The sequence below is a fragment of the Oryzias latipes genome, chromosome 18 (genome assembly GCF_053564925.1).
Source record: "Oryzias latipes strain Hd-rR chromosome 18, Olatipes_Hd-rR_3.1".
Taxonomy (NCBI): Eukaryota; Metazoa; Chordata; class Actinopteri; order Beloniformes; family Adrianichthyidae; genus Oryzias; species Oryzias latipes.
This window is the reverse complement of record NC_136254.1, coordinates 5,846,753-5,868,119: the sequence shown is the minus strand read 5'-3', so window position 1 is coordinate 5,868,119 and position 21,367 is coordinate 5,846,753. Positions and strand designations below refer to the sequence as shown.

Genomic DNA, 21,367 nt, shown 5'->3' with positions numbered 1-21,367 from the left:
GGCAACAGTCTGTCCTCCATACTACATTGCCCAGGCTAGTATCCGGCCACTCTCGCAACCCTGGAGAGAACACTCCAGCCTCGCTAGCGCTACTACCCCGGACAACACGAACCAAGACAACAGCTACGTCATCCATGGTCAACATGACCGACGGAGGCCAGAATAAATAAAATAGAAGTGGTGAAAGCTGCTTAGACTTTGTTTTTGTGTGTGTTTGCATAAAAGTTGTTGTTTCCATGGATCCTGGAAGATTTCGAAATGACCCAACGTCATGCATTGTGACATCCACACTTTCAGCTTTTCACAAGATTCCTGCGGCGTTTATGGACCTGTTCATAAAACATAAACACTTTTTAAAGGCTTTGGTTGGTATCTGGAGGGCGTTCACTTGTGACCTCTCCAGATGTGGGTTTGACTGCCCCACCAACGGCTCAGAACACGAAGCTGCGTCTTAGTCAGGCTGATTTTATGACGGATGTGATGCAATGAAGGTCACCCTCAGCTGCAGGGGGCGTGGCTCCCTCTGAGAACTGGCAGAGATCTGCTGGCAGAGGTGAAACGAAAACGACAGCAGATCCTGCAATCCTTTCATCCAACCCAAACGGGCAGGTCTTAAGCTCCTTCTAAAATGCCAATAGATGTCAAGGGAGGGTGTATTTAGTAGCTACAAAGCTTCCAGGAATTCATATCAAAAAGTTACAACTTTTATGTCAAACTTTTATAACTAACAGAAGCCGTACCTACTTTAACCGCAGTACAAAACTCTCATTTATGACACTTATCACCACATTTTTAACGTGCTCCTCCCATACAAAAAACCAGTCAACTTACAAGTAAATAAGTTAGTCTTAGGAGTAAATATTTGTCTCAAAGTTTGCCCGGTGATGTGCCTAATACTCAGGTGTGGCTTGAGTATTAGGTAGTATTAGTATTAGATGTGGCTCCCAACAATAAGACCTTTATGATTTTCTTCTTTTCCTCTTTATTATCCATTGTTTGGCAGCTGCGACTTGTGATCTGACAGACTGCTGTTAGCGTAACCCTTGTGCTATCCTAGGCACTTTAACATTGGGAGTTGGGTCATCTAGACCCACTAGACAGTGCTCTTAACCTTTTTTCTTCAATGATTTGTGATCTTCACTGGTGTCCATGGATCACATGAAATCTTTCCACCTTTATCCACCTTTGTCATGGTAGGGAGAACACGTCAATGTAAGGGTGGGGTCACAGGATAGCACAATGGGATTGGACCTCGGGTCCAACTGTGTTCCGAAATGGTGACGTTCAAAAGCTGCGGCTGTAACAACACAAAATCTCACCGGATAGTTTGTTGTGTTTGCATCAAAGTTCTTGTCTCCATGGATCCTGGAAGATTGCGAAACAACCGAACGTCACGCAATGTGATATCCACACCTTCAGCTTTTCACAAGACTCATGCGCCGTTTATGGATCTGTTCATAAAACATAAAGACTGTTTAACCCTTGTGCTATCCTATGACCCCACCCTTAGATTGACGTGTTCTCCCTACCATGACAACGGTGGATAAAGGTGGAAAGACTTCATGTAATCCATGGACACCAGTGAAGATCACAAATCATTGAAGAAAAAAGGTTCAGAGCACTGTCTAGTGGGTCTAGATGACCCAACTCCCAATGTTAAAGTGCCTAGGATAGCACAAGGGTTACAGACCAGGTTGATTTTGTCCATAACTTTGAATAACTGTTTAGCACAATGTAACAGCTTATTTTAAGATTATAAATCTTGAAATATCTGGTTGAGTCTTTTGGTCTTTAAAGCATTTTATTCTAATGAATCAATATGACAGAAATTGTGGTTTTGGTGGTGTTATCATGTTCTTGTAGCATTTGTTTATTCAAATCGTTGTAAATCAGGAGCAGACAAAAAATAATGCAATTTGAAAAAGCTTGTTCCTGTGATGTTGAACCAACAACGGCAAGCCACAGTCTCCCTGCTCTGTTCCATTCTGATGCATCCACTGTCAGACAAGCAGATCCGTGTGCGTCTTTGTTACTGGCATCCCCATCTTTGTGAGGGGCTGTAAGCTAGTAGGAGAGCATCTAAACATAGGGATGATGGCAAATGGGGGGGGGGCTCGCTCCACACCAACAACCCCGCCCAAAACTCATAGGCAAATTTGATGAGCTCCTGCCGATTTGCAGAAACTGTCCTTTTTTGTGTATTTTTGACTGAAAACGAGATCAGAAAATCAGAAATAAAAGACCACCAGGAATGTTTTGATGGAACAAGACTTTCTATTGGATATAATGTTTTGAAACAGACCTTTTTTTTGTTAATAGCGATCAGTGGTCTGGCTTAAAGAAACAGACTGGACTGATTTAAGGAAGCAGGAATGTTAAATTGAACTTAAAGCTTAGTAAAAAGGCGTTTAACAAAACCAGGACAGAAGTTTGAAAGTAAACATAGAAACACAATTTTTACTTAAAATACGTCTTATTTTAACAAGATTATGGTCTAGAAATGAGGATAGTTTGACTGTTGTAGAAAAATAGTACATATGTGGTGAAAAAACAAAGGTATATACTACAAAGATTTGAGCAATGCAAGTCTATTTTAGGAAATATTGTTTGCAATAATATACCTAAATATGACTGTTTATAGCTAATTTCAAGGTATTTTGTCTTAAAAGGGCAAAACATCTTACCAAACAAATTCCACTAGTTTTTTTGGCAGATTTATTTTCACTTCCAAGAGAAAAGCATTTTGTATTTTTGATTGGTTTGTAGAAGGACCTTCTTTCCGGTGTGGAGGAAGATCTGCTTACGCTATGGTTACGTAAGGTGTAGATTATCTGAGGAGTTTAGGATGTGTCCTACAAAACAAAGATTGCATTACGCAAACCTTTTACAGCTTTAAGAAATCAGACGCATCTTCCATAGATTGTTATTATCTTTTGTTTTTATTGTCCCTGTCAACCGTATCGACGGTCCTGTCGGAAGCTCCACGTGTCCAGCCGACCACTCGTCATTTTACCAGGAGCTCTGAGCTGAGAAAGTGACAGAAATAAAGGTTATTAACTCTAAGAGGGATGCTCAAAGGTTTAGCGAAGCAGTTTTTGTCTGATCCAGGTCAGTCGTGACATTGGGAGGAGGCTGGGACCCCGGCAGCCTATAGGCTTGTTCTCAGTGTTGCAGACTGCAGAGCCCAGATAGAATTGTTGTGAACTCAGTGAGAAAATTCACAAAATCAACCATCTGCAAGACTTTTGCATCACAAAATAGAGTTTATGATACAAGACAATTGTAATTCTAGGTAACCCTTGTGCTATCCTATCAAGATGACCATTGAGGTGTTCTCCCTACCATGACAAAGGTGGATAAAGGTAGAGAGGATTTCATGTAATCCATGGAAAACAGTGAAGATCACAAATCATTGAAGAAAAAAAGGTCCAGCACACTGTCTTGTGGGGTCTAGATGACCCAACTCCCGATGTCAAAGTACCTAGGATAGCACAAGGGGTATATTGCCCCTTGTGCTATCATGAAGAGGCAGCACTGAGCTTTATAATGTGCAACACGTCTTTGTTGGAGGTGCAGAGAAAGTGGCGTTTCTATATCTATTTTTTTATACATTATATAGGAGCCAGACAGTACAGACAATTCACGAAGTTGGACGACCACATTCTGGGTTCTAATGTAACCAAAGCAATAAGTTAGTTTAGACACAAACACAGTAATTCAAAGGGAAACTATGAAAACTAAATTCTGTCCGTCTCCCAGAAAATCCATTAAACTGACGCAGAAATGGAATTCCATTTGGATTTCTTGTAAAAAACAAAAACTTTGACTTTGGTTTGTTGGCTTCCAGAGCTGTCAGCAAAGGAAAAGAAATGTTATCAGTATTGTAAAAGTGCATTATGAGGACATTGGCTTTCAGCTGAAAGACCCCACCTGAAAACAGGTAAGTTTGAAGACCTTTGGACTTTAGATTAGATGTGAAGGAGTTTGTTTTGGACGCAGATGAACTTATTAATGTATGAGAGCTATAACTAATCCACTACAGCTGCTCAGTCAGTAGGTTTTCCAGCATACAGCTTTCTTTGTCAAGACTTTTGCAAAACATTGCAACCTTCTTGTATAGATTATGGATTAGGACACAGAATGTGTTGGAAGCATTACATGCAGAAACTTCAACTTTGTGGTTTCAGGAGGTTCATAAAGTCCTGATGAGGATTCCTCTGACTAAATGCGTTAAAAAAAGGTAATTTTGTCATTTTGTCTCTTATCCCTTGTGCTATCCTATGGGGTCCAGATGACCCGATCCTTACATTGATGTGTTATCTCTACCATGACAAAGGTGAATAAAGGTGGAGAGGATTTCATGTAATCCATGGACACCAGTGAAGATCATTGAAGAACAAAGTTTAGCGCACTGTCTAGTGGGTCTAGATGACCCCACTCCTAATGTTAAAGTGCCTAGGATAGCACAAGGGTTACAAAAGCCTTTTCCCATCATGCTGGTATTTGGTATTATTACAGTTTTTCCCATTTGCAAAAAGACTAAGAGCCATTCTCCAAACCAGCCGATCAATTGCTTAAACTTTTTATAGAAGCCATGTCTGAGGTCAGAGGTCCTTAGGTTCTGGTCATGGTTGTGGTCTGGCGAGGCTGCACTCCTGAGTCGCAAACTAGTTCTGAGTCTTGATGCTGCTGATGACAGAGACAAGTTCACCTACAACCCCTGACTGCCTACTACCAACCTGACGGCGCTATGGTCAGGCCGTGCTGCTCGTCCGTGAAGCGACGTTGTGTGTTCATGGCTGTTTGAATGATGAATTTGGAATGACTTCCTGGCAAAATCAGCTTTTTAGACCTACAGAATGCTGAAGCTGGTGGCACATAGAAAAGGATAGCAGTGTAGTGGGTGGGTGGGGGTGGAGCTGTGAGGGTGGAGCTGTGGTTCCGTCAGGATCTTTGGGCCACTTGGGCCTACGAGGCTCTGGCTGGGTGGTGGGCGGCTCCTGGCTCCATCCTTGGCCCGCGTCCCGGTGGCCTCAATGGCTGCTGTCCGGTACGGCTGATCGCGCCTGTCCTGTGGCCTTGGGGGTGGGGGGCCCGGGTTGGTGGGCTGTGTGGGTCCCTTTATTGGAGGTACTCCAGGGGTCTCCTGCCCCCTTTTTCCTGGTCTGGCCAATCGGGCTGGGGAGGATGTGGTTCCCCCAATGATAACATGGTTCACTTTGGCAGTGCATGTATCTCCACCCCCACCTGCACATTGTCACACTGCTCCCCCCTCTGCTTTATCCCCCCTCCTAACCCACAGTGTATTATTGATGGACAGATTCATTCCACTTATCCTGGTGTCAAATTCTCACTTTTGGATGTAATGTTTGTCTTTCCAGCAGATCTAGCATAAATGTTACAAAGCTTAAAATCTTAACCGACTCAAATTAGCAGCTTTGCACTTGTATCCCCTCACTTTCTCCCCGTCTCTTTTTTCTGCTACCCCCCTCCCCCTCACACCTTTCCCCTCTCTATTTCCTCTGTGAAAAATGAAATTAAAATGTCATAAACCAATAAAATAAAACAAAAGGGGTTTATACAAATATTCCCCCCTTCTGAAGATGCATAACCCCCTAATGCACATGTGTCAAACTCAAGGCCTGAGGGCCAAATGTGGCCCGCCATGTCATTTTATGTGGCCCGCCAGTAGGGCTGTGATGATGACCTCATCACCTCACTTTTTTTTTGTTGAAAGTTCAACATATGATGCGTGATTGGAACTATAATAAACACATTAAACACGTTCATCTTTGCTGATAATTTACTTTTTCTGCTAGTCCTGTGTTCAGACTTATTTACTGCGTTCTAATTAATCATTTCCATTTGTATTAATTTCCGTAACAAGCTCCGTGCGTTCTTAAGTGCGCGACACGGCCGCCCGCCGGAGGATTTTGTGTTTGGGGGGCTTTATTACTGTTCTCAGTCACTCTGTAACACCAAACATGAACGCGCACTGTTAGATTTCAATGAATATCACTACATCTTTTGTTTGGGAACTATTTTGTGCAGTGCAAAGTTACGTGTCTGTATAAACAAAGGCGGAGCCTCCTGCCCCGCAGCCTTCATGGGTGTCAGGCTCACGGCTCCCAGAAAGGTGACAAACAAGTGTCTGCAGTCTGTTTATTACTGGGCAATAAATAATATTCTGAGAAGATGTCTGTACCAGAGAGCACAGGTGAAGGCTCACCTGCAGCTAGAGAGCAGAAGAATCAACACGCACCCCCAACACACGTGTGCGCGCTCCCTCCTACCAGTCCTACACACGTTAACCGCGACCCCTGGTGGTTCATCACCGCGGTGATAAAAAATCCGACACGTCACAGCTCTACCCGCGAGAGCATAAACGTTTTAATTTTTTAAAATAAAAATTAGTGTGTATTTATTCATATCTAGGGGGAATTGGACTTGAAATATCGGATTGGGCAACTAAACATTAGGACTTAAACACTGTCCATATAACCTAACCTGACAGAATCAAATGCAAAAGGATTTATGCTAGAGTAACAAGCAAACATATGTTTCTATGCAACTGTAATTGTCACTTTAAAAAGTTATAATAAATAAACAATGAGTTTTTTAACTTTAAGGAGTGATTACATTTATTTTTCATTACATTTAATCACATGTATAAGTTATATCTGGCCCTTTGAGGACAGACACTATGCTGATGTGGCCCTCGGTGAAAATGGGTTTGACACCCCTGCCCTAATGTAACAGTGAATCCTGTCCAACACAAAAGGCCTTCAGCTCTCATCTATGATTAGTTGTTGGACAAAACAAGTTTAAAATATAAAAAAAGAAAAGGCTTTTCTTCCTGAACGTTTTGGTTTTGGCTCCTATAAGTCAGACACAGAGACACTAAACGAGGTCTTTCTACTTATTGCCTCCCTATCCTGAAAATCTCTGAGGTGAAACAAACACCATGTTTAAGACATTCACAGAGTTTTACACAACATCCCTCACTTCTTGTGAGTAGTGCACGCAGCAGAGGTGGATATCATCTCCAATGATGTCCAGGCTCTGCCGATCCAAGCCTACCGAATCACGGAAACTACGATGCATTTGGAAGATTTTTCTGTTTGAACTTGACTTGGTGAGCTTCTACTTTGGGAGTCGTTCTGTTCTTGTTCTTGGAGGATCAGTCCACCTTAAAGCTTCAGCTGCAGCCCAGGAAGGACTTCAGGTCATGATTCCAGCTGATTCAATGTTTTGAGGCTGTCCAATTCAGATCTCTGCTGCCCCCTGCTGGTCTCTAGCTGCTCAACTCAACAAATCATGTTCATTTGGCCACAGCAAAAAAACATGTTTATTAAAAAAATACAAACCACTTCTCTAAATGATACATATGGTCAAGACATCAATAAATACTCTGGAACAATCTGTCTTTCTTGTGGAAACCTCTTAACAAAAAACTTCACATTGTTCTGTACTTTTATTCATTATTAAACGTGTAAACAATCACAGTCAAACCTGGAACTGGGACACTGAGGGATCCGCTGGAAGGTGGTTTAAGTCTACGACATTCTTAAATACCTGAAATCCTCAAACTGGACCTTAAAACCTTTCTCCGTCAGTATTTTCTGCTTTACGCACCAACAGACTGAGCGGCACCATGAAGGGGTTGAGGGGGGGGACAGTTTTGCACTGGTTAGAGTCCTGCGATTGGCTGGAGGAGCTCCCCGCTGGCGGCTGGACCTCCTCTGCCGCCGTCCCGCTGGAGGCCTCGTCCCTCTGCTCCCCTGTCTGACCGCCGCCGCCGTCCTTCAGTTCACTCAGCAGCTGTGTGGCGGCCACAGAGTCGGCCGACGCCGTCAGACACGAATACATCTGAAACACATCAGCGCACAACGGCAAAAAAGAAATATCAGGATTTCAAAGCCTGTAAGATGTTCAAACTTTCAGAAAGAAGGGTTTTATAGTTTTATGCTATCGTTTGATTTCCACAAAGAAGCAAACTGCTGCAAAGGTAAAGAAATGTCTTTGATCTTTGTCTGGTTAAGACTTTCTCTACACTTTTGATCCATTTCTGTTTCATCCAAATGCAGTCCGCTGGTGAAAAGCAGCAGTGGCGCCACCACCTGGCCACCCCACGGCCGCCCCACCAGCCACTATAAACTGTGGTAGCATCAGTTGTGCATTTCATCCCAAATGCACAGCCTGCAGGCGGCAAGTCGCCACCCACACCCCCTCCCCTTCCTGCTGCCTTTGCGTGCGCAGACATTAAAAGACGAGCTGCTGGATGCAGAACACGAATAAGACGGTGAGGCGGATCTTCCTTCGGGGTTCACTTCTGCGTTCGAATCCTCAGAGCGGGTTAAACAACAGAACCAGGAACTTTTTTTAAATTACTTTTGCCTTAACTTCAAAACATCGACCGACCGACCGCTCCACACCCTCACACGCGCTGCCCCCCTCCCTTCTTGCATTGCGCGAGCACTGGTTTCAGCACACACAATCACACATCCCAAAACACTACATTTCTTTTCATACCTGTTAAATATTTTCCGTGGTGTTTGAACAATCTGTTTACTGTACTTTAGATCACCTGATCTGTATTTTGCACAAATACTTGGTGCAAACACACCACAGCACCAGCAGTGGTGTGTTTTTATTAATATGTAAATAAGGATGTGCCCCGTCACACACGCCTCTCATTTCACGGCACTATTGGTTGCTGTGTTACCGCAGCATTTTGATGTGTGTTTGACCCGTTCCCACAGAGTTGCCTAAAGTCATTCGTTGATGCTTGTGTATGTCAATTTTCAGAGAATGAAGAGAAAGTCTGCATATATTCATATTTTAAGAAGAAAAGTACAGCAGAAGGAGCAAAAGAGATGATAGGGGAGCAGCAGAGGAATAGTGAGGATGAGGAAGATGAGACAGAGCAACATGATCCACAGCCAGCATGAATGACAGAAGATAATGAGGAAGACAAAGATCAGACGGCATCAGACAGTCGGCATCAGTGGTCAGAGAAAAAAGGCAGAACTCAGCTAAAGGTCCTCCACCTGTTCCTGGACCAACAGGTGAAGCTAGAATTATGTTGTCCTAATAGTAAAACTGTTTTGCCTGAATGGAAATGTCTACAGATGTAATGAATAAGGGTATTATTGTTATTTTTATTTTCGAACTGATTTCACTTTTTGTTCATTATAGATTTCTCCCAGTCAAGAGCCGAACACCCAAAGCAGACACACCGAAGCATTCAAGATAAACACAATAAATAAAAATATATCAGTAGTAGTATCTACTAATGATATATACTAGTATCTATAGCAGTATCTGCTATAAGTTAATGTTCTACAAAATATCAGTAGGTATTTAACTTTCTGTTAGTTTTCTAAGGGCAGTTTTACTACGTTTAGTAGAATGAATTTTAAAGAATATAGCTCAGGGTTTTTGTGTGCCACCCCAAGATTTTTAAAGTGGCCCCCCTACCGGACACCCCCATGAGGCGCCACTGAAAAGCAGCCAGACTCATTCTTTCTACCTGAAACATCTGTCAGTGTACATAGAAATGTGGAGATAGATGAGGAACTCCATCTAACACTTTTAGGCTGCAATTCTGCTTAATAATTTACCGAGGATAAAATAGGATTTCCTAGTTTTCTAAAAAATGTCTTTATACTGTTAAAGTTCCACCTACTGGTCTACTTTCAAGGCGTTCCAAGTGTTTTTTTTAATTCTGATGACGCCGTTTTTTTGGAGCCAAGGTACTTTATATCCTTGACAAAAATCCTGCAGCACTCCAGCATCCAAAGATGTGAAAAAAAAGGAGACTCCATAGTCTTTATTGATGTACAGTCCCTCCAAGATCTCACGTGCACTTTTTGTAATAATCAAGGCAGAAAAAAAGCAGGATGTTGCAGCGGTTTTTCCTAAAAGTTGTAAAAAAGAAAAAGTTGTGATCATTTTCAACAATAATTTTCAGCTACATTAATTGAAAATGTGTTGTTTTTCCTTCCAGTTTATTAACAAGCCATTTTATGTATGTTCACAAAAACCAAATGAGAACAATAATATGTTCTTTCTAAACAGTGATTTATTTTCTATATGATCACAACATGCGTGATAAATGTTACACAAAAAAGACCAACATTTAATGCATGTTTGGGTTCAACTACACAAAAAGTGAACACAATGAAGTTTTATTAGTTTTTCTTTTGTCTTAATCACAAATGTAACTTTACTAAAAATGTTTTATTTCTTTTTGGGTGAAGAAGTTGTTTCAATTTAGTTTAAATATGTCTGTTGGCCACTTAGCCTTTAGGCCCGTACACACCGGGACGAATATTCGCCAGGCGTTATTCGCCAGCGTTTTTCGCCACGTCTTTTGTGTTCACACCCAGGCGATTTTCGCTGACGGTGAGCCGAGCGAACATGCAATTTCATTCCCTGACATTAGATGGCGCTTAATGTAAACAGAAATACTCCTGTACACAAGGTGGCGCTGCGCAACTTTACGCTTCTTAAAGTCGCTTTTCACTCAGAAGAAGAGAGCAAGTATTTACGCGCTTGTCAGAATCATACAAAGAAAACATGAATATTTCAAGCATCAGTAGCTCCAACTGGTGCTTGGTAAGGGGATATTTTAGAATGTCCGTCATTATTTCTTAGCGGCAGTGTAGACGCTACTTGGCGTCTAACTTCTTCGCTGGTATGTGTGCTCAGCAAGGCAGTTTTGTGTTTGAGCGCCCCAAGTTGTGTTTTACTGTAACTTCAGAAGCTCCAGGCACGTGTGCAAAAGCGCCATTCTCATTGGTCGAATAGATTTCGACGCGACGCGTCGAAAAAAAAAAAACGAACCCGAGGCGGGTTTTTTTCTCGACGCTTTGGCGCGTGGCGTTTTTTCGCCTCGGTGTGCACACTCTCGTTGGTGCCCTTTGTTTAGTCACGAGGCGTTAAACGTCGGCGAAAATCGCCGGCGAAATTCGTCCCGGTGTGAACGGGCCTATAATCCTGTTTCTTTTATTTTGTTATTGCTTATATTTAAGCTTAATGCTTCAGATTTTTCAAAAAATTAGGCTGAATTTCTCCTTGATTACAGATAATAGCATTCATTGTGCTCTATGACACCTAACAGAGTAGCGTCATTGTAGAGATGCTGTCACTTTAACCCAATGCATCATGGGAGATGTAGTGCCAAAATCCGCTGAACGCAGACAGACTCTCTTCTCTGAGCTTCATTGTTTTGTTCACTTGTTCCACGGTCTGACACCGGATTCTGTGGAAAATTACACCGCTAAAGACGAGCTTTTTTGTTAGAACTGAGAGACTTTATGAGCAGATTTAGAACAAGGAAGTGAAGACTTTAACCACTTCTGATTGGTCAGAAGTGGTTAAACAGACTGATGACGTGTGATTAAGCCTTCAATGATTGGTGGAGACAGTTAAAGGGGCGGGACTTTTCCAAAAACAGAGCTTAAGCTGCAGCTGAATCGCAAGACAGTCATTCTGGTTTATTGTAACAATAAACAATAAACCTGCAAGAATTAGTCTAAAAACTTTAAAATCTGCAAAAAGCTGTGGAGGATTAGAATTACCTAACTTCCACAATTACTTTCTTGCAAATAGATTACAATACATCTTAAAATGGTTAAAAAATAATCCAGAAACCAACTCATGGTTAGACTTGGAACAGGCGTTATGTGGAAAGATCAACCTGTCAGATCTTCCATTTATTAGTCAAATAGTTAAAAAACAGGATTGTTTCAAAAGTATTAATATAAATGCCACTTTAACAGCCTGGTGGGAATTTCTCAAAATATCAAAATCATCAATTCAACCGTGCAAAATGACACCCATCTGGAACAACCCAGACATCCTCATAAACAAAAAAATTATCCACTTCCCAGCTTGGCAAGCAGGGGGCATAAAACAACTAGAGCACATAATTATTGATAGAAGATTCATAACTCCCCAGGAACTTCAAGACAAACATGGAATATATAACTTCTTGGAATATCAGCAACTTAAATCAATTATTACTAAAAAGTTTAAATACAGAGACAACGATTTAAAGCAGGGGTCGGGAACCTATGGCTCGCGAGCCATATATGGCTCTTTTGATGGTCACATGTGGCTCGCAGACAAATCTTTAATTATAGTTTTTTTTTTCATTAGACCAGTCCTTCTCGGGCGCGATGCGATGCCAGAGGCGCGCAGTAGTAGCAGTGCTTAGAGAGAGAAATCTGCGCCAGCGCTATCAGTTACTATTATCTATTATTTCACAGAGTTTGTACCACCTGGAAACCTGTGAATTGACGTGCCTAAAACTGCACGCTCCCGTCTCTGAGAAAGAGCGCGCAGATGCGGGGACGGGATGTGTGAGGGAGAAAGCAGAGGGTGGGGCTGAGGGGTTGTGGGGACAGGCAGCAGGTGAATCGCGCAGGGATTGTAAAAACGTAAAACCCGCTGCCCGTCACTCACTGCAGCGTGTGAGTGTGTGTTTGACTCCCCGTCTGCATGTGATCAGTCTTTGTCACATCTACAGAACATTCAGACCTACGATCACGTTTAAAGTCTCAACGCCTGAACGAAGCAGAGAAACTCACCACGTATCAACCAGACTAGACCATCAGCAGAACTACCACGAGAAATACTCATCATTTATTAGCAACAGCATAACAATGTTATTAAAAAGAATCCACAGACTTATTGTACTTTAAAAGTGTTGAAATTAAATCAAATGCACACATTCATTTGTATATTTAGTTTTAAACAAATTGTCGCGGACTGAGTTGGATGGCTGTTGGGCCGCGTTAAAAGTTCTGGAGTTCATGGAATGCATCAAGCAGAGATCTGATTGGCTCTCAGTTCTGTCGCTCAGCCTGTTGTTAGGTAGTTTGGACCAATGGGGTTCAGCTATGGGCCGAATAAGGGAAATGGGAGGGCTGCAGCGGGAGCAGGGGAATATAAAGTTGGGAGAAGCGCTCTCGTGTCGGCGGGAGAGATTTAGGAGTTGCTGAATTAATTGAACGGCGTTTGTTGCGGTCTGCAGTAATCGGAATAAAGAACTTTAAAAGAGGTTAAGTCTCCGTGCCTCAGTGTGGGGAAGGGACACTACATTATTGTATGGCTCTTTCGAAATTACATTTCAAAATATGTGGCATTTATGGCTCTCTTGGCCAAAAAGGTTCCCGACCCCTGATTTAAAGCTACCAGATGTAGTTACCACTCTGATTAATTTCTCAATGAATAAAACTCTCTCCAAAATATACAAACTTTTATGTAATTTAGATAACAATATTTCACTTCCGACAACAAAATGGGATGCGGATTTGAACATCAGCACAGATGAAAGTTTTTGGTCAGAACTTTGTCTAAACACCTTTAAAATGACAAAAAGTCCAAATCTGCAGCTAATCCATTTCAAAACTCTTCACAGAATTTACTACACTGGACAGAGGATGTTCAAGATGGGTCTCAGTAACTCAGACATTTGTCAGCACTGTGACAGTAATCTACCCGACAATTACATGCATGCACTATGGTTCTGCACGCCTGTCCAGGCTCTCTGGCAGCAGGTATGTGCCGATCTATCAGTCTGGCTTAAGGTTTCAATCACAGCTTCACCGTCACTTTGTGTGCTTGGTGACATGAGTGCCATCGATGTAGAAGGAGGATTAGGCTCTATCATTTTCATAACTCTTTGCATTGCTAAAAAAACTATTTTAATAAATTGGAAAAGCAAAAAATATATAAATATAAGTCAACACAGAAATCTGCTGCTTGATCATATCAGCTTGGAAAAAATGTCAGCCCAAAGTTCAAGTAACTTTGCAAGAATTCAGTCTCTCTGGTCTCCCATAGCTAACTCCATGACTTAGGGGGTGGGGGGGGCATGGTCGTCGCTGCTCCTTGCCCTTCTGCCGTGGGCCGGGGTGGGGGTCGGGGCCTCCGGTGCCTGGCCGGGGGTGGTGGGGGCTCCGTTGGTCGGGGGGTCGGGTCCGGCGCCTGGGTGGGGCGGCCTGGGGCGCTGCGTGGTCCTCTGGGCTTGGGTGTGGGGGTGCGTGGTGGGGGGGTGGGGTGGTGGTCTGGCTTGGCTTGGGGGGGTGGTCCCTTTGCCTGTGCTGGGGGGGGTTGGCGGGGGGCGCTGCTCGGGGGGGGGGCCCAGTGGCGCTGGATGGGCTTCCCGTCTACACCTGGGGCTGGGATCGGCCCTTCCCTGGCTCTGGGGCGGGACGGGACAACCCTCTTGGGGCCCCCGGTCGCTCTGGGTGTCATCCGCTTCGGCTGCGGGGTCTGGGGGTGGGGTGGGGTGGGGGTCTTGTCGGCCCTGTCCTGTGGGGGGGCATTCTGGGGGAGGGGGAGGGGGCCACTATTGGTACGGGGCAGGGGGGGTTGACGGGTCGGGGTCTCCGCTGAGGCCATCGGCGGTTTCCCCGGCCGGTTGGCTGCCTCGGTCCCGTCGAGGCCTGACCATAGCTCTTCTAGGGCCGGCGTTTGGGGGTTGGGGCCTGGGCTTGCTCCGGGGGGGGGGGGGGGGGGGGGGCTTTCTGGCTCCCCTCTCTCTGTGTGGGGGTGGTGGTGCTGGGCCTGGGGTGTCTGCGCCTCCGGGGGTGGGGCCCCGGGGCTGGGTGGGCCTGGCCCCCTTGCTGGGGGGGGGGGGGGGGGGGGGACGGCTGTTTGACCACCGGGGGACAGTCTATCATCTGTCCCCAACTTACCCCCTTCCTCATATAACCTCATAAAAGGGTGAGGGGGTGGGGGGCTTAGCCTGCGATGAGCCTTGGGGGGGGGGGGGGGGGGTTTACTAGGCAGTGGCCCCCCTCCTGTGGTTGCCGTATGGAGTGGGCCCCCCCTCTTTCGGTTTTATTTGCACCTTAGACATGTAGGGCCCTTGGTAGGGGGGGTGCTTGGACATCACTGCCAGCAAGCAGCGGATGTCCTCCTAGCACCCTACCCGCCAATTTTAACCGCACCTTAGACATTTAGGGCCCCTTGGTGGGGAGGGTGAGGGGACGTCACTGTGAGTAATCAGGAGATGTCCCCTTAGTGCCCTACCCGCCAATTTTAACCGCACCCCCCTTAGTACACACACCCCTCCCCCTCAATATATACATCCCAACATAAACACACACACATGCACACACACACTCTCTCAAACACAAATACACGCACACACATTTTGCAAGGAAGGTGGGACCTAGGACCATCTGTCCCCTGCCTCTTCCCTGGTGGGGGGTACGGGCCCCTTTGCAACGGCGGCTGTGTCCCCGGGGTGCCGGCTTCCTGGGCCCGGCGGTGCTCTCTCCGCGCGGTGGGGGGGTTCACATTACATCTGAGCCGGGGGTGTTCGTGTCCCTGGGGGGTGGGTTCTGGTCCTTGCTCCTGAGTGCTGGGCCCCGCCAAATTTCCAACTGTGGCCGAGCCTGGTCGGGCCATATTTACAACACCCCTTGTGGGCCCTCTTTTTTCCCCGGGGTTCCCCCCTCCTGGGCGGGGGCGGCGGGCCCCTGCCTCGCTCCTCCCTGGACCAACCGTGGGCCGGGCGGATGGCTGCCTGGAGTGCGGAGTGGGTCTCCCTTGGGGGGTCCTGGCTCGTACCTGGGGTTGGGGCGGGGGGATGCCCGGAACTCCTGGGTGGTGGTGGGGTGCTCGTCTGGGGCTGTGGGCGTCCTTCTCCGGTGGGGCCCTGCGTTGGGTTCTCCCGGCGCGGCGGGGGGCTGCTCTCCTGGTTGGGCTGGGGCGGCGCCCTCTTTCCCTCCGTGCCTCCCTGCTCTCTGGCTCTGGGGGCCTTGCGGCGGCCCTGCTGGCCCTGGCCTGGGTGGCGGGCTTGGTCGCCCGGGCGGCGGTTGTTCCCTGCCGGTTCCCGTGTGGCGTTGGGGGGATTCCGGCTGCCGCTGCTGGTGCGGTGGGGGTCTTGGGGTGGGGATGGCTGGGCACTCTCCCTCCTTCTTTTCACGTTCCACCATCCATTTTAGAAGAACATAAAACCTCACCTGAGCACAGGTGTTAGCTCAACAGACTGAATGACTGAAATATTTCACACTAGTTGGTTTTAAGGCATAAGTATGCGTGTGAACACTATCTGTTTTGTGTACATGTCGACAGGTGGACATTTTTGCAACTAACAGGTGTGTTTATAACATTTGAGTGTGTGTGTGTGGACAGGCTCCGCCCTTTTTTTTTTTTTTTTTTACATTTAAACCTTACCATAATGATTAACAACCAGTAAACTTGTTGCTTTATGCTGCTTCATGGTCTTATCCCCCTTCCCCTCCTATTATCACCCCCTACCCCCCCTCTCTCTAACGTCCCTCTCTCTTCTTCCCCTCTTTCCTTTTCCGTCCGGTCCAACACCAAAGATTTTCAGACATGTTTGAAATTAATAAAGTTTGGCCTCAATTACAAAAGGGGTTTATTCAGACATACCTTTGGTTTGTCTGAAGATTAATAACCCCTCTTGTTAAAGTAAAATATGTCCAACCCAAGAGGCCCTCAGCTCTCATCTGACTGCCCAGCTGTTGGACAGGACAAGTTAAAAAAAAAAAAAAAAAAAAGAAAAGAAAAAAAAAAAAGACCGTCATTCTGATCAAAATGTCTTTAATAGAATCAAATAAACACAAAGAAACGGTCTTTTATGATCTTTCATATTCCTAACTACTCAGTGTTTTATCAGGGCCTGTTTGGATGAACACAGAGCTGATTTCCTGGAGATGGAAAATGTTTTTAGATCAGTGACGCGGCACACCGGTTGAAAAGCACTGCTCTGGCTAACCAGGTTCCTGCAGCTTAATGCTTAACACTTTGAATGCTGGGATCTCATGTCACTGACGGTACCTTCATCATGTGGTTGTGGAGGCCATTGCAGTCCAGCAGAGGCAGCTCGTCTGGGAGGGACATCAACAGGTCCAACACGATGGCGCTCTCTGGATGACAGAGACAAATACTCAGTCAAATCTGTTACAAAAACCCCTTAAGTGGCTCAACATTTCCTCCTCTGCCCTTTATTTATTATACTCATCAATATATTTTATTTTTTCTGGGGCCTCAAGAACCAAACATCTTTCAATGAAGGGAAAGTGCTGCAGTCTGAAGGTGAGCGGGCGTCGTACCTCTTCCCGCCACACGTGTCACTGTTGAGCAGAAGTGACACTAAACTGCATTTAGATCCTGAAATAGTGGGGAAAACTCCAGCTAAAATCATCTGCACCAAAGAGAGGAGTAGTTGTTGGTCCAGGTCTGCTTCATTAGTTTGTTTTTGTGTCTTAATGACTCTTTTTTAAATTCTCACATTAGTTTGTTTGCCTGAATATGCAGCTGAACAACCTGAACATTCTTTTTCCAAGAGTCAAACTGCAGAAGGAGGAAAGAGACGGCCTTCAAAGGGCAAAACTCCATCCACCTTTAGGATGTGGTTCCTGTCTGCCCGACAGGCGGGCGGGTTCGGATTCCTGGGCTAAAACATCTCAGCTCAACCGAACAGCGTCTCCGACTCACCCATGGAGGTGAGGCGAGATTCCTCTTCAGGCTTGTGGACCACGCTCAGGAATTTGTAGATCCTCTCAAAGTCCACAATCTGCTTCACCTCCATCACCCTTTGAGGATTGGGTGCTTTTTGTTCAGACCCGGCGTCGGAGGAGGAGGGCTGGGCGAGGGCGGACGTAGAAGCTGAGGGAATGTCCGGCGATGGCGGCGGGCCGGTCTGGATCTCAGAGCTGGGCGAAGCAGGCGGGTCAGGTGTGGTGGGAGAGGGAGTTCCAGGCTTCTCCTGAGGTGGACGGACAACGTTCTGTGGTACACGAGGTGTTGGAGAAGGTGCTGGGAGTGTTCTGGATGGACCCGTTGATGGTGCTGGAGATTTGGAGAACACTGCAAAAAAAAAAGAAGTAAATGGAGCAAAGAGACGATTTTTAGCTCTTGCCGGGTCCCGAGGCTGGAACCATGAACCCACACGATGAGCACGAGACCAGAACCACAAATCTGTACCTGGAGTCGGTGGACGAGATGCGGGTTTCAGAGGGACGATGCGAACAGGGGGGCCGAAACTGGTGGAGGATTTATTGTCTCTGGGCGGGTCACAGTTCCTCAGAGTGCAGGGCTCTGTGGAGGAGACGATCAGGACCTGAGGGACGTGGGAAAAGTCAGCCATGTTGCATCAACATCTCCTTTCCGAAGACTGGTGCAGGACACCGTGTGAACACTTTGGACCTATTCTCAATTTAAACAAGCAGACCCAAATGAAAGCCACACCCCCATCATCTCCTGATCCATTATTCAAGTGTTTCAGCTGCTCTTTTCATCCTGATCAGAACGTTTTTAGCCAAATCAAATCAGAGAAAAACGGTGTCGTTGTCTTGGACATAATTTCTGCAGAGCAGCAGCAGTTCATTAGAAACCCACCTATGAGTTGTGGGCGGGACCGTTTGCGCTGACCAAATTCCACCCCCACTTCCCGATGCCATCTATTTACCTGCTCTTTCACAATCTTGCAGCCCCTCAAACCCCCAACCTAGCATTAGCACTGCAATAAATAAAAGGGGGCGAGCAATGTTGGAGCTATCCAGCCGTAGAGTTCTGATCCAGATTCCGGCTCGGACGAGGAAAATAAAGACATACATGGATCTATTTGTCTGCAGATGCATCAAAATGGAGCAGAGCAGGAAGACTGTGGCCTGCTGTTTCTCCGTCATTGCTACACGCTTTTCCAACGGCATTTTTTCATCTGCTCCTGATTCACAACAATTTGATTAAATAAATCCTTAGAAATGCCATTTTAAGCGTCATTTTCTACATACAGGTCCGCCATCGTCAGACAAAAATGCAGTAACAACACGTTAAAAACAGGATTTTAATCAGAGCGGGTGTTTGGAAGGGATAAAGGTATCCACCATCGGAAATTTATGTCAGAGATCTTACTACTTTAATCTTGTTTTGTTTTTTTAAAGGTTTGAATTGTTGTTTGGTGCTGTAAGCAGCTTATTTGCTAAGCAGTGCGCCATTGTTTAAACGCCTCGACCTCGCTCTGCCACAGCGGAGGAAAGTGGTTTATGCGTTAAACTTCATGATAAGTGATCCAAAGCATCACTTCAGGGAGAAAGTTCACCTTGTTTTTGTCCAGATGATGAAGCAAAAGCTTGTTTCAAACAAAAAAACAAATATCCTTCATTAATTCATAATAAATAGCTGTATTAACCCTTGTGCTATCTTGTGGGGTCCAGATGACCCCACTCCCAATGTTAACGTGCCTTGGAGGCAATGAGTTGATCAAGACAGACAATTTATTTCCTATTAAAGGCAACATTGAGGGTCTTTTCTGCTGTCCTGTTGCTGTGATCAACTGAGAAATATTATATTTCCACAGAGGTTCTGTTGTTCCGGGTCACCAACCGGCATTCAGACCAGAACAATAATATAAAACATTCAGGCTACGTGAGCGAAACTTTGTTTTTCGGTGTTCATTATCACTTTTTTAATGGATACTCCGCAGCCAATCAGAGTTGAGTATTCACCCAAGACCGTGGTCAAAGACTAGCTTCACTGATCGGCCGGCAAAGGTTCAGGCCCACGGGGGCAACGTGCCTGAGAGAAAGCAGCGTCTACGGTTCCTTCCAGAGATCCTGCCAGGGTGGAAGCCAGGTTGGCCCACTCCTCGATGGGCTTTCTGGCGACCTTCTCGTCCCTCTTCCTCCTCCTCAGCTTTAAGGCGGCGCTGGAGATGGCCTTGTCTTTAAGGGCATCCACCACAGAGCGGATCTGAGGAGGTGAGAAACACGATGAAGGAGCATCCAACATACAACTTAAAAGACATTATCTGGATTAATTGAGAGACGATATGATGATAGCATGGTTCTCTCAGCATTTTAGAGGGAAAAGACATCCCAAAATTTCAGCATCACCCACCCCTGTTCCACCTGCAGCCCACAGTAGGGCTGACTAAATCCGTTTGATGCCTATTTGCATCCATAGGCAAAGAGGGAGGTGCGTCGGAGGTTGAGCGCGCATGCGCAGGCGCACACCCGGTTCATTGGAAGTCAACACAATAAGCAAAGTAGCACATGTTTATGTTGGTAAATAAATATCTTTATGACCGGAACCGGAGAGAATGGAGAGAAAAAAACGAATAAATCATGTCGCTAAACTTTAACATAAACACAGGAGTCCTAAATAAATATAATAATATAATATTTTTTTCTCCTGTGACTTGTTCAGATTCAGGTTCAGTCAGAAGCCGGAGGACACTCGGTACCTCTGCGACGGACCGCTTTGGGAGACGTTTTCCCAGGAAGCTGTAGTCTATGTTGTCCGTGTCTCCGTCTGCTAACGCGGTCCTGCCGAGCTTCTGCAGGGCGTTTAGCAGCGTCTTCTCCTCCGTCTTGTTCCACCGGCGTGGCGGCTTCCTCGGTCCTTCGGTCGGCGTGGGCCGGTTCGGTTTTCCTCGCTTGCGGGGTGGAGGCTTCATGTCGCCGCGTGGCCCTCTGTGACCAAAAGAAATGTTACCAGCCGAACTTTAAGCTGAAGCAGGACCCCTGTTTAGTTCTCTACGTCACTCTGCTACGTCATCACGTAAGTTTTTCTTCGCCTGTAGGGACAGTTGGAACGGGCATTCAACAGTTGCGTTGTCGCCCCCTAGTGGGCAGAGAGGTTCAGTGTTTCCGTTTCTCTCGATTGAGGCTTGCGTTATTAGGACAAATAAAAACAAATATGTGGAACAAATGTTTACCTTTGTTTTATTTGTTTCTTTTTATTTTATTTATTCATTCACTCATTTATTTAGTTATTATCATATATTCCTTGAGTAAACCTGTTATAAATTGGTTTAAAACCCCTTTTGTATTTGAAAAAAAAGCTATAAATAAAGACTAAGATTAATTCATGTTTCAATTATTACCATGGTATTTAGATCCCTCTTTAAATATATATATAAAAAACAGAGAACACAAAAGATTCAAGGAAAGGAGTTTGAAGAATGAGGATGGAGAAATAGGAGGTAAAAAAAAAAGTAGCAGAGATGAAAAGGAGAGATAACATATTGAAAGTTGCAGGACTGGGTTGGAGAGGAAAAGGGTGGAAGATTCGGAGTGCACCAAGCCAGCCTGAAACAGATTGAGTCCAGATAAATGCCCAGGTTCAGTCTAAAGCCCCACAAGCCCAAAGACTTCACCCCAATGCTGGGGTCACAGAGTATGACCATCTGCAGTGACTGTTTGGGTCGAAGAGGACAGGAAAGAAACTCATTCACAAGGCAAACACTGCTGTAGTTTTTCAGGGTTAAAATTATAGTATGTCTAACATACATAGTGTGTATGTAAGACTAGAGTACAGTTTGTGCGACATTGATTCTGTCTCATACAGCCTCTTTTAGGAGTGTTTGTTTTTG

General features: G+C 45.4%; 1 protein-coding gene across 1 annotated transcript; it reads right to left on the bottom strand.

Annotated features, from left to right (window-relative positions):
• Positions 1-7,324: 7,324 nt before the first annotated feature.
• Positions 7,325-20,564, bottom strand: snapc2 (small nuclear RNA activating complex, polypeptide 2). Its single transcript, XM_004080005.5, has 6 exons — positions 20,237-20,564; positions 19,570-19,743; positions 17,977-18,112; positions 17,488-17,859; positions 16,828-16,916; positions 7,325-7,869 (listed from the first exon to the last, which is right to left on the bottom strand). The coding sequence occupies exons 1-6, from the start codon at positions 20,447-20,449 to the stop codon at positions 7,597-7,599; spliced, it is 1,257 nt and encodes a 418-aa protein (XP_004080053.1). The 5' UTR covers positions 20,450-20,564; the 3' UTR covers positions 7,325-7,596.
• Between the last annotated feature and the right edge of the window lie 803 nt (positions 20,565-21,367).

What these genes read in the sequence shown, in the direction of transcription:
- snapc2 (XM_004080005.5), bottom strand. Translation starts at nt 20,449, where the DNA reads ATGAAGCCTCCACCCCGCAAGCGAGGAAAACCGAACCGGCCCACGCCG. An exon ending in TAGACGCTGCTTTCTCTCAG is followed by an intron (nt 18,113 to 19,569) that starts GCACGTTGCCCC and finishes CACGTCCCTCAG; the next exon opens with GTCCTGATCGTCTCCTCCAC. An exon ending in ATCTCGCCTCACCTCCATGG is followed by an intron (nt 16,917 to 17,487) that starts GTGAGTCGGAGA and finishes TCTGTCATCCAG; the next exon opens with AGAGCGCCATCGTGTTGGAC.